Genomic DNA, 12031 nt, shown 5'->3' with positions numbered 1-12031 from the left:
TGGCAGTGGCTCTTCTACCCACACTGAGCCTTACTGATGCTGTATGACCAATGAGGTGGGGGGGATGATAAATCCCAGTGGCAAGAAATCTTGCTTCAAATAGCTTGCACTCTAGTGGAATGAACTTCTACATACTCTCCCTACAATAGTGATAACAGATATTTTTCCTTTGCCCCACCACAGCTTTTCTCTGTTGTATAATACTTCTTTTGCCTGGGGACTTAAGTCCAAAATTAAATTAGAAAGATAAAAGCAACCAGTGCAGTTCTCCAGTCTCTCCTCCCACAGATGCTTTATAGGGTATGCTGGAATTTATTTTTTTCCACTTCACTCTATTCTTGTCATTCATCTGTTCTTTCCTTTTTCTTTAAACTGTCACAAGTGCCCGTTATCCACTCAGAACRAAATCACAGCCTGCTGTAATTCTGGCTGTGAACAGTGCATCTGTCACATTATGAAACTTCTGCTCTCCACTCCAGTCCTCTCAGGCTGGTCAGATTTGTACGAAAGGACTATGACACACCRCTCTAGTAAACTACTCTTCTCCAGTTAACCACTCTTCTCCATCATCTTTTTTTTTTTTTCCTCCTCTTTGGGAAAGCCATAAGTAGGTCAGGAGAGCAGTCCTCTCACAGATGACTTTCAGCTCTCATGACTTATAATCAATCATTAGGAGCTAGGGTTAAAAGCGTGTGCAAATACTATTACAGCTACCAGTTGAGAAGGGCTTGGGAAAGGCTAGACAAATAAGCTTTCAAAGATAGGCAGATRTGCTTGTGGTTGGCACTTTCTAGTATGGCCTGTTTTCCTCAGGAAAACACTTGGGAAAAGGTAAARCTAATCATCTTTTGGGATCCTTGGCTCCAGAAGGGCCACGTTTCCCCAAAGATCTCCAGTAAATCYAAAGTATAGTGATAAAACACTATAATGCTCTAAACTGAAAGAATACAAAAATTCTCTGTATTTCTAGCAAACAAAGTGGGGTATGACTGCACAACAGGAGCAGCAGAGAGAGATTTCACTTTGGGCCACATCATGTAATCCACCAGGTGGGACACGCCTGGAGGGACATGGCAGCCCCCAGTAGTCTGGTACTAAGCAGTAAATASTGTTAGATGCACTTGCCATTTTCTATGATTGATCATGGAGCTTGTTTGATTTATGGGTTTTTAAACTTAAGGTTTTCATGCCTGTTGACCAAGTAGGAAAAAAAAAAGGTTTTTCAAAATCCAAGTTATAAAAATGTTGAGTGAGTACCTCAAAACACACTAAGATTAATGGATCTTGCTTCAGTATTTTCAGCCTTCATTGGAATTTTTTTGATATGCATTTGAACAACAACATTAACTAGCCAAGGCACGCAGTCTCCCTGCCACAGGCTTCTTAGCAGGGCAGGTCTGTAACACTGAGCAATTCCCAGTGACTTGATACGCTTCATGGAACAAAGCTGCTTAGATAACTGCTCTTCAGCTCTTCTTGCTCACTAAGAAAATTCTCAACAATCAGTGCCAATCTCTGTGAACATGCCTGCAAGCAGAAGTTTCTGCACTGTTATACAGAGTTTGTCATCAATAGTGGTAATGCATAATGAAAATGTGGATAGCTCCTTTCTCTGCCAAACGGCATTCCTGTAAATAAGTTGCTATACATCCTCARAAAGTTATTCATTCATGGAAAACATAGGTCTACGTTAGCTACCACCCTTTAAAATCACACAGGTAGCATTTTTTCTATGTGCACCACTTGGGAATGAAATTATATAACTATAGTTGGATATCAGATCATTCTTGGGGAAAAAAAAAAGCCAGAGTAGAATTGATTAAAATGTCAAAGATGAAAGGTGAGAGGAAATTAAGACCTTAATAGGAAATGTTTTTACCTAGTTCTGTGAAAAACATAGTTGGAAAAGGGACAAACCTTAAACAGTGCTGGTTTTCCTAGWTCTTTTCAAAAAATTCATTTACCTTGGTGAACTTTTTGGAAACAGGAATATGCAGAAACATCCATAGTCTGCTGCACAGAGATTTCGAATTCACTATTAAATCTTTKACCAGATTTTTCCCCAGAAAAAGCATTCAGAGAAGGATCATTGGCTGACACAAGTCTTGCTAGAAGCCAACAGAACTGTGCTGAATTTTATTCCAAGAGGCTCAAGCCCGCACAGCTTTGTCCTATCACTGAGTAAATAAAATTAAGAARCAAAAGCCTACTAMAAGTCTTTTGAATTCTAGTCTTTTYGGAAAACTTACTATTACTCAGAGTTATTTTTTTTTAATCATACTAATGCAAGGAAGTTTTAATTGGTATTGTACGTTCCTTTCTCAGTTCCTCTTTTTCCTCCCAGACTCAACAACRTGAGAGGTGGTCATTTATTAGCAACATTTAAGTGCATTTTAAAAGCTTTATCTTCCAGCAACTTTACCTGCCACCCTTTAAAAATCAGACTTTTCGAGGTGTTGTGCTSTATTAAACACTGAGAAGATAGTTTTTAAAATAGGAATAAAAAAGGGGGAAAAAAAATCCTCTTGTTACATATATCTGGGCATGTGTGCAGTTCACAGACCTTCTAGCAGGACTCATGCAGACAGTCAAAACTACAGCATTTTACTCAAGCTTAGGACAGCCCCCTCTCCCCACCACAGGGCAGCTTTGGACATTTTCACTTCTAGCTATTGCAGGAGAGAGGATGCAYTTAAGCTGCCCAGAAGTTAAGAAAGGTTTCAGAAAAACCTCTCAAAACAACACTCCTGCACCACAGAATAACTCGCAGAAGATGCTGAAGAACAACCAGTCAAGAAATCACATACAAAAAAAAAAAATCTATCTGCAGCTTGAAGATGATTTTGTTTCTAGCTTGGACTATGTTCTCGTTAASTGGAGAAAAGTCTGCCAAGAGTAGAGAAAAGCAGAGCAGGGGCAAGCACAAATGGAGGTTCACGTAAATGGGCTGCTGTGTACCATGTGAAATAAAGGAGAGGCTTCAGAGGAATCATCTGTGTGCAAATTAAGCAGCTCTTCACTCATCTGATCAGCCACTGATGAAAGGCTGGAGTTTCATGCTAAGCAGGGAGGGAAAGAAGGAAAAGTATATCTAGTCCTGCTAATATCCTCAAGTGATGTGCACTTATCCCTCAAATAAGAACTCCCAGAGCGCTATGTTTGCATATCCTCTCATCCAAGACACAGAATACTAATTAAATGTTGATCTTTACTTAAAACTAGTGAGGTGTGAACTGCTCTGTGAATTACTGGCGATCATGTTGCTATTAATCTCACAATCCATGAGCAGTCAGAGCTTAGAGAGGTAGAAGCCAGTCATTTGAGAGAGTTATTAAGGACATTGGGAGCTCAGGTCCTTGGAGAGTGAGGCTCTAAACTGCCCCTTTCCCATTACAGTGTCCACAGGCAGTAGCTGCCCGTGATCCCTCATCTGAATACCCCCCACACATACACACAAAACCCTCCAGGAGTAGCAGAAAATGAGAGGACAGATCAGATTTTCTTCCCTGTGTAATACAGGCTGAGCTAATTCAAGTGGAATAAATCAGTCCAGAGAATAACGGGCTGTTAAAGCACTATGCAGTGACAAGGTCATGCCGAGTTAAACGCTCTTCTGCGTTCCCAGCAGAAAACCTTCTGGCTGCTTATGCTTTCCATAACCACCGTTAAAAATACTTTTACACCTCTAGTAAGTTTACAGAAAAGGGAGAAAAATCATTCCAAACATAAAAGGGACTCTTTTCTACCATGAGAATCTCCTACTTCTAAAGAGCCGCAGAGGAATTTTAGGAGGGAAAACCCCATCCAACATCTTTCAAACACGCAGAGGGTACAATTAGGGCCTTCTCTTGCTGAGGGCAGAGAAGAAAGTGATTTAGGGTGCCTGGGGCTGCTTCTGAGTATGATGTTCCATCCTTTATGAGGAAATAAAATACATAGAGGTGCACAGCAGAGAAACAGAATAGCAAGGAGAAAGTCCAGCTTTTGTCTACATCACCAGCCCAGAGCTGCAGTCCTGCCAGCCTTCACCACCAGTGTGCTGAAGATCTGGCGGTGACAGAATACAGCACCATGTCCCAAGGGATAACTGACCCTCACCTTGTGAGCAGGGTTTCATCCCTGTAGCCCATCTAGCCTCATGGCAGGTCCCTGCTCAGGGACTGCAGAAGGGGCCGTTTCATTCATTGCTTTGTCCACAACCTTCTGAAGCCTTTCTGAAACAGCTACTCTTTTTCCAGGTCAGACTAGTTCAGCGTTCTCACTACGATACAATTGATCAAATAGCCAAACATTCAGCTACGATCATTTCACATTATCTCAGAAAACTGACGCTATGCATCACTGCACAAAGAGTCTCTCAATTTGAAATTGAAGTAATGGCAACATGAAACTACTTGTAAAAAAATAAAAATAAAAAAACAAAGAGTGACTTACAGCAACATGCTGCAGGCTAGCAGGACTGTCTGAATACCGTTATTGCCTCCCTCATGATACAAACACTGAAGCACCCTCCTACTCCACCTTTAAAATTCAAAATCAGCAAGTATAAAGCCCAAGCAGCTCCTCTCTGGTTCTCTCTGAGGCCCTTGATCTCACTGCTTCCATTCTTAAGGGGTCATGATAATGCTGCTCTTGCATGATAATTTTAGCATTTCTCCCCAAAGACTCTTTTTTTATAGAAGTTCAGCAAAGGAATACACATTCCAAACTCTTTTAAAATTAGGGTTTTTTATCCTTTATAAATTCAAAGGAAAACACAAATGATCACACCAAATCCGAGCTCAGAGCAAGTAGCATCTTGCAAGTTTGTGCCTCATGCTCATCAGTAAGTATGACAGCACACTAGGTCTCAGCAGCTCTACTTAATGCTGTCATCATCAAGGCCAGAGACAAAGACCTTCTCTCTCTCAAAGCAAGGAATACCCAGTGGAAGTTGCAACTTTACATCGATACACTACAGCCCAAGAAATCCATTCAATATATGTAGGCAGCTGCTGAATAATGAATACCTCTATCGTCCTGCCTACTACTAGGATAAAATATATCAGCATAATTTAGCCATTAGTCCACTCCAACGCACACATGAAAAGCAGTTCGGCATCATCTCCAAATAATAAGGTTATAGCCCAGACTTCATGCTACCTACCAACTGCGCGTCATCCCCCAGCGCAGCTGGACATACGTGACTTAGGTTTAATCAGCTTCTGTGGTTTCTCAAAATTAGGAAAGAGGCTAATTTGCTTTTGTTAAAATGTCAAAACATCTCATGACACATTCATTGAGCATGTCCATGCAGTTGAACAATTATATAAAAGGCTGCTTTTGAAGGCAAACTATCTAGACATGCTTCCAACTCCCCAGCACTAGAGATGCAGAAACCATGAGAGCTCTAACTAATGTTAAAGCCTGGGGTCATTAAAAAGCAATTCCAAATTAGTCACATCCACACAGAGAGACAGATAAATAATAGATGACAGTAATTAGACAAAAGAGTTTACAGGTGTTAATCTAACACCATGAAGGCAACATCAATTGCCAGATAATCCCATATACACACTTTCTCTAAAGGAATGACATTCCTAATTAATTTGATCTGATATTCTTGACAGCCACTACTTTGGGATCATGGATTTTGAATTGCTGTGCTTCTAGAGTGTRTCCTCTTTACCTTGTAACCTTGAAACAAATAGAGCTTGAAACCTTGACGCTAATAGAGCTGCTTTCTTACTTTGCTAGGTTACAGACACCTCTTTCCTTTCCAGAGCAGGCTAATGCACAGACTGATTTATCTGTACAGAAGACTCAGTTGGTCAAGGAGCTGAGTTATAGAGGGAATGCTAACACTTTCTGCTWTGAGTCAGGAAGGAGAAAATGCTTTACCGTATGGTCTGTAAGAGGCGGCAGCACAATCAGCTTCTCCATGGTATTCATTACCACCCTCCAGAGCTCTTTCAGCACCCGTTTCAACACTGTCTTTTCACACACAGTTGCAAATAGTGTCAGGCTGCAGGGAGAGAGTAATAATTCAGTAAGTACCAGAAATGCAATTTGCAATCAGAAAGGAGATGTGTATGTGAGAATCAGTTTTGCCCCATCCAAAAAATGTTTCTCATAATGATTGCTTTATGGGAAAAATCTTCCCTTTTCGTAAAGGGCAGTCTATTTTCATCCTTGGAGTTCTAGCACTAGTGACATTTGGCCAAAATGAGTTCTTGACCTTTCTGRGCTCTGTCATTTCTGTTTATTGAGCCAGGGATCACAGAAGACATCACTGAATTATGGTASCTGGGAATATCTCAGGTAAGATCAGTTACTATTACACCGGTTCCTTTTAAGAAGATACTTTCTACTGTATAGGGCAGACAAAGTATATAGGAGAAAGTCATAAACAAATATAGAAAAATGTTTTTAAGCTTGAACAGATTATTAAAATAATCATAGTTGGCTTCCTAAACTAATACTTCCCAGTTATGCAGAAGTTCCTGCAAACGCACTTCTGATGGTTGCTGAAGTTCCTTAACAAACCACCTCTGGAATCACATCAAGGCATTTCTTGAATTCCTCTGCACTTTGCTGCAATTGCCTTCTCCATCAAGCACCTGCCGTATGTTTATTGCCTTTTATAGAAAGCAGTTCTGCATATCTCCCTATTTATTCCTCCTTTACTATTGTACAGGCTACCAAAAAGGGTAAGAAATAATAGATCCATCTTTAGGGTCCCACAGTCCTTTCCCGTGTTGTTTGCTAACCACCCTGGGAAAGCTACAAAACAGGAATTCTACAGCAGTAGTAGCACCAACTCTTCTACACTGTGTAACATCTTCTCCCAGATTTCTTGTTTTCCCATAGCTGGTTAGAGAGCACATGAACAAAACTGAACAGAGACAGGACTGATGTGATGTATGCAGGATGCAGGAGTCATTAAAAAAGACTTTTCTTCCATAGAAGCGTGAAGAAAATAACCCAGGCTTAGATTATCAACCTCAAAATGACCTGCTCTGCAGCTGGATGAAAAGCTCCCAGCACCCCAATTTCCCAATGATACAAAGGCAGAATACAAAAGACGACAGCTTTTCAGGATTAGTAAAGGCACGTACGGAAAAAGCTCAAAGAAATGAGACAGGTCCTAGATGTATTGATTGCTGCAGAATCACTTGCTATACGGTGACTTGAAAGAAAAATGGAACGATCAAGTACAGAAAACAAGCAAAGAAACTATTTCTCAAACTTTTAAATAGCCTTCACTTGTCTCACAGCATTTATCATCTAAATTGCTGGCTACACCATTCAAAACAAAGGACTGTTGTGTATCATCAAGAAAATTAATTTCTACAATAATTAAAAACTATATCACTTTGTAGATCAAGGTTTAGCTGATCATAAGAATTATGTGCTATTAGCAGCAAAATGTCCCTGAACAGTTGAATAATGCTGCATAGCATTAATGGCAACAGTTAATTAAAACAATGGATCTACAATTCAATTGATTCAAACTAGATGTGCAGAAATGTATCTCAGCTAGTGCAAAAGCTTATTTGCTAGCCAGAACAGCACTTAGAACGGCCAGAACACACAAGCTTAGTGTGATATACTGGGATACTGAGTAGTGTATGCATCCAGTACATATTACAGTGCAATTTGTACAGGAGAAAACTGTAGCTACTGAACTTATAATTTACTGTGTGCCTCATAGTCTTCGCACTACCTGATGAGCAGTGTGCTTTGCTGGTATCTATAACTGCCAGAGGGAGGAAGGAAGAACTGAAAATGAATTATGGCAGTGAAGGAAAGCTGAAGAAATACATGAACCATGGCTTGGGGAGAGGCAGATTTGGGAAAGACAGACATTAACTCTACCTGATAATTCAGAGGCTGCACATTTCAAGAACCACCCAAGAACACAGAGCTATTTTTCCTTCTCCACCCTGTTCCCAATTTGATGCACTGCACACGAGACATATCTGAACACACTCTTACTTTCCATCCAGAAAATCCATCAACGGCCTCAGGACATTATCTGCATCTTGCGCCACAGTGTTTCTGGCATTAGCAGGAACATTTCCCGTTCCTTTCACTTGACAAAGGATATCAGACATTTGCTTGACACAGTCATCGATACGAGTCTGAAAGCTGGACAGGTAAAAGAAGCAAGAATGATTATTTGTGGCACAGATCTCACCTCTAGTACACAAGGTAAAACATTTCAAGCCCGTAAACTGTGCACTCAGTTATATATTCTTCCTTCCCGAGGTTTCCTGCTTATTTCCTCACAGTGCTCGTTATAAAGGCACATGCTATTCAGATCCTTACGCACATCATCTTCAGACAGCGCATCACCTGGGAACACAGACACACTCATACTTGGGGAGTTTGTTCTTTCTGCTCGCAAAGAGAAACGATCCTTTGTTGTTTTCTAGAAATGCAGTTATTCTTAGCCCAAAGCCTTACATATCTTTGCCTTCTACACACAGTGTTATACCAGAGAGAGCAAGATTCGATACGGAACGATGGCAAGACACACGCACAACTCCAAGCATGTGCGAGTCCATCGGCAGCAATCTGGCTATGATCAATCAGAGGCCAAGCCTTTAAAATCACAGAGACAGTCTTGAAGGCAGATACAGGTTGAAACCAGTCCACTGTGTACAGCCCACGTTATCCTGAAATATCAGGACTGGATGTGGGGTTTAGCTATATAATGAGCAGCATTCCTGTAATGATGTGACTTGCAAGCCATTAAAGTGCAGTTACCTTTCCATCTCTTACTGCTAAGAAGAGATTTAAAATGAAATAATACAACGGTTAGATATGATGAACACTGCGGCAGAGCTGTCAACCTACTGATTCAGCAAATAAAGGGAAATGCTTTGACATTTAAAAGAACAATTATTAACAATATGCATTACGAGTGACATTTAGTGATCTACTAATAGCACAGAGGTTTGAAACTGTGAAGTGAAACCAGTGCTAGAAACTAGGGTAAAGACTTAAGAGCAGGAACCCAGGTTTGGAAGCCACTTTTTTTAACTGTGTAAGTAGCCTGAGCTTCTACTGTGTGAATCACCAGGAAGCACCCCTCCCAGCATACACCACCTTCCCGCTGCTCTACCCTTCCTTCCCCCACTCATCACCTCTTTCCTTTCCTGCATCGCAGCCTCCAGTCTCATGATCCTCCCTGCCCACTTCTAACCTTCTTCGCGCTGCAGTTCCAGATAGACATAAGAGCTCTCTCCACACACAGCCTCCATTTCCACTTTCCCCATTTTTGGCAGAGGAGGGCTTGCAGCAGCCAATTGTGGCTGCAACACCAGCTTAGCCGGAGACGTAARCCACATCAGGTGTGCTAGGAAAACCAGTACCAGGAATTGCTTGCACTGCTGACAGTCCTAATTCTGTTACAGGCTAATCCTACCCCACAGTTCTCCCAAACACTGCATCTGTTGTGGGATCCTGCTTCAAGATGCTGTAAACCTCCAGCTGGGGGAAGAAAAACAACAGCATCTCTTAAAAGATTAAAAAAAAAAAAGAAAAAAAAGGTAAAATTGTCACCAATGATGAAACCTGGTAAATCAGTTACTGTGGTAACAGTTTCACCTGAATTTGAAGCTCATGTAAAGGCACAGCTCACCAAGAACTCTCCGCAACACTAAGGTAAAAGACAACCTCACCTAGGCTGTCAGACAGGGCCTTCTGCTCCCTGATTCTTACAGGATTTCCTCCCTTCCCTCCTACTGCCTCCAGGAACAAAACAGCAATCAGCCTTGCATGAAGTGTGAACTCTTTCAGGGTTCCCTTTCCCTGAGAAATCCTGTAAAGCGGAAAATGTTTCTGTGTCCAGACACAATCATTCCTCAGTGCAAAGGTGGCAGGACTCTCGGGGTGTGGGCTGCTTYCCCAGCAGGTGCAATTAGCTCACACAGATGAAGCAAAGTGAGATCTGCAGTGTCAGGTGTGCACAGTGTTGTGGGTGCAGCTCCTTGCAGACCCTRCAGAGAGTACTGTGGATATTGGTTTTACCTCCCACATTTACATCCTTCAGGAAAAGGCTTCACTCATACAGCAAACTACAGCTCTGCTTTTCATTCTCTCTTGCTGTTAAGGAGCAGGTGAAGCAGCTGAGCCCTCTGACTGGTTAAATCTCTTGCTGGCATGCCTCTCTAAAACACTGCCTGGTATGTGTGCTGGTACTGAATAATCTCTTTAAATTATATTTGCAAATGTCAAGATTCAACCCTAATTGTCTTGTAGCGGTGACACCACAGAGACAGGTGTCAGGTAACAAGACTCACCCCCTCATTATGATTCCTCACTCATCCGCCCTCTAATAATGAACCTTATTGTTTCAGATTAGTTGCAGTCTGAACCTCTGCTTGTTGCTACGCCATCCATTAGTGGCAATGGGAGCTACCCACTTAGCACTGTGTGCTGAAATCCAAATAGGTGCCGACAAATGCCACAGTGATTTTTGGTCATAAGCGCTGCAAATCTATAGACTGCAGGAAGCTAAATTGTCACAGTTTGCTTTATTCCCCTCCCCTATGTTTAAGCTGTACCACTCTACATGCCTGCATTAATCTTATTATAAYGCACAACATGAAATAAATGAGGTTTATCATAAGAAATCGTTATTCTTGAAGATCAGCTGGGAACCCTCAATTTCTAGATTTTGTTTAGTTGATACAATAATTTTGCACTGAGGCAAGAATATAAAGTTGAGCACATTTTTTACCTTAAGGTAAATCGTATCATGTTTTGAAACAAAACTTAATTGCCAACAATTATTCTGGCGATTCTTTAAAGAGCTTCTCCTTTTGAAACACTGGAAAACACCATTCATTGCAACATTAAACTAAGTCAATCTCAAATTCTAAACCTGTTTCCCTCTTATTCCAAAATTCATTTAACAATCAGAAATCACTCAGCTGTTTCATATGTTCAGAGCAGAATGTTTAAACAAGAATGTTGCTGCATAAACGCTAAGCTGGAAACCGCTTTCAGAGTAATAAAGGAGCAGGCAATTGACTGCAATGACAAGCACTGTTTACAGAAAAAAAAAAAAGTCAATGTAATTTCAAATACATTTCACAGCTGAGAGATCTCTATGTTACCTTTCTATGTAAAGCAATATAGAAAACACTTCTCAAACCATTTCTCAATTCTTTATGTGGTCCCAGCATTTGAAAGGCCATGAATTCATGACAAAAAGAAAAATGCAATACAGCTGACATGAGTTTCTTTTCTCTTTTTAATCTCAACAAATGAGGCTAGATGAAAGAAAGGAATGCTTTTAGGACTGAGAACCTAGTTATACTCACCTGTTACCAAACACTGCACTCAGCTCATCCAAAACATTGTTCAGCTTCACCTGGAGCTCTTTGAGATGGTCACTTGCTTCTGTATCCAACTGCAGATGAAAGAAGAAAATTTAGCATGGACCCAGAAGTCAGTCCGCTGTCCTTCACTGTGTTCATGTTTGCTGTTGAGGTCACTGTTAAGTATGTGAACTCTCACCACTGGACTTTGCACACTAGGACTCTCTCCTCCAGTGCCTGTTGCTGTTACAGAAGCTGTGAGATCATCAACAGATACTTGACCAAACAGCAGTAAGAGTTTGCCCTAGGCACAGATATTCTCCCTCACAGTTCTCTTCCTGACACTACTTCAAGTTCAGAAGGATACTTGGCTGTTTTAGATTTGATGTTACTTATGTGTTTCTCCATGCACGATCTTGAAAGATGCTATTTCACCTGCCACCTTAGTATCAGTATTCAAACTTAAGAGGTCCAGCCACTGCTCTAAGACTGCTCCCCAGCTATTTTGCAGATATGGACCCAAGTACCACATCAAGAACTGTTGTGCACTGATCACTTTTGCAAAGCATAATCTCAGCTATGTGTGTTTAGCACATGCAACTCTTCTCTCATAAGGATCCAGATAACTTTTAATATACAGCTCTTCAGAGAAGATATATATGTATATGTGTGTGTGTATATATATATATATATATATATATATATATATATATATATAC

At 40.9% G+C, this 12031-nt stretch overlaps 1 protein-coding gene across 2 annotated transcripts in view; it reads right to left on the bottom strand.

Moving 5' to 3' along the window:
- The window catches only part of UNC13B (unc-13 homolog B), a 105430-nt gene that overhangs the window by 16043 nt on the left and 77356 nt on the right, over positions 1-12031 (bottom strand). For both annotated transcript variants that reach the window (XM_085303049.1, XM_085303050.1), the window contains exons 23-25: positions 11316-11404; positions 7978-8130; positions 5881-6004 (exon numbers count right to left, since the gene is read on the bottom strand). In XM_085303049.1, the coding sequence (XP_085159175.1) occupies positions 5881-6004; positions 7978-8130; positions 11316-11404 (366 nt within the window). The remainder of the gene's footprint in view (positions 1-5880; positions 6005-7977; positions 8131-11315; positions 11405-12031) is intronic.

Source organism: Rhea americana, unplaced genomic scaffold (genome assembly GCF_003343005.1).
Source record: "Rhea americana isolate MKP2758 unplaced genomic scaffold, rheAme1 scaffold_196, whole genome shotgun sequence".
NCBI classification, from domain to species: Eukaryota; Metazoa; Chordata; class Aves; order Rheiformes; family Rheidae; genus Rhea; species Rhea americana.
Note: the sequence above shows the minus strand (reverse complement) of the source record. Positions and strands in the feature narration are given on the sequence as shown.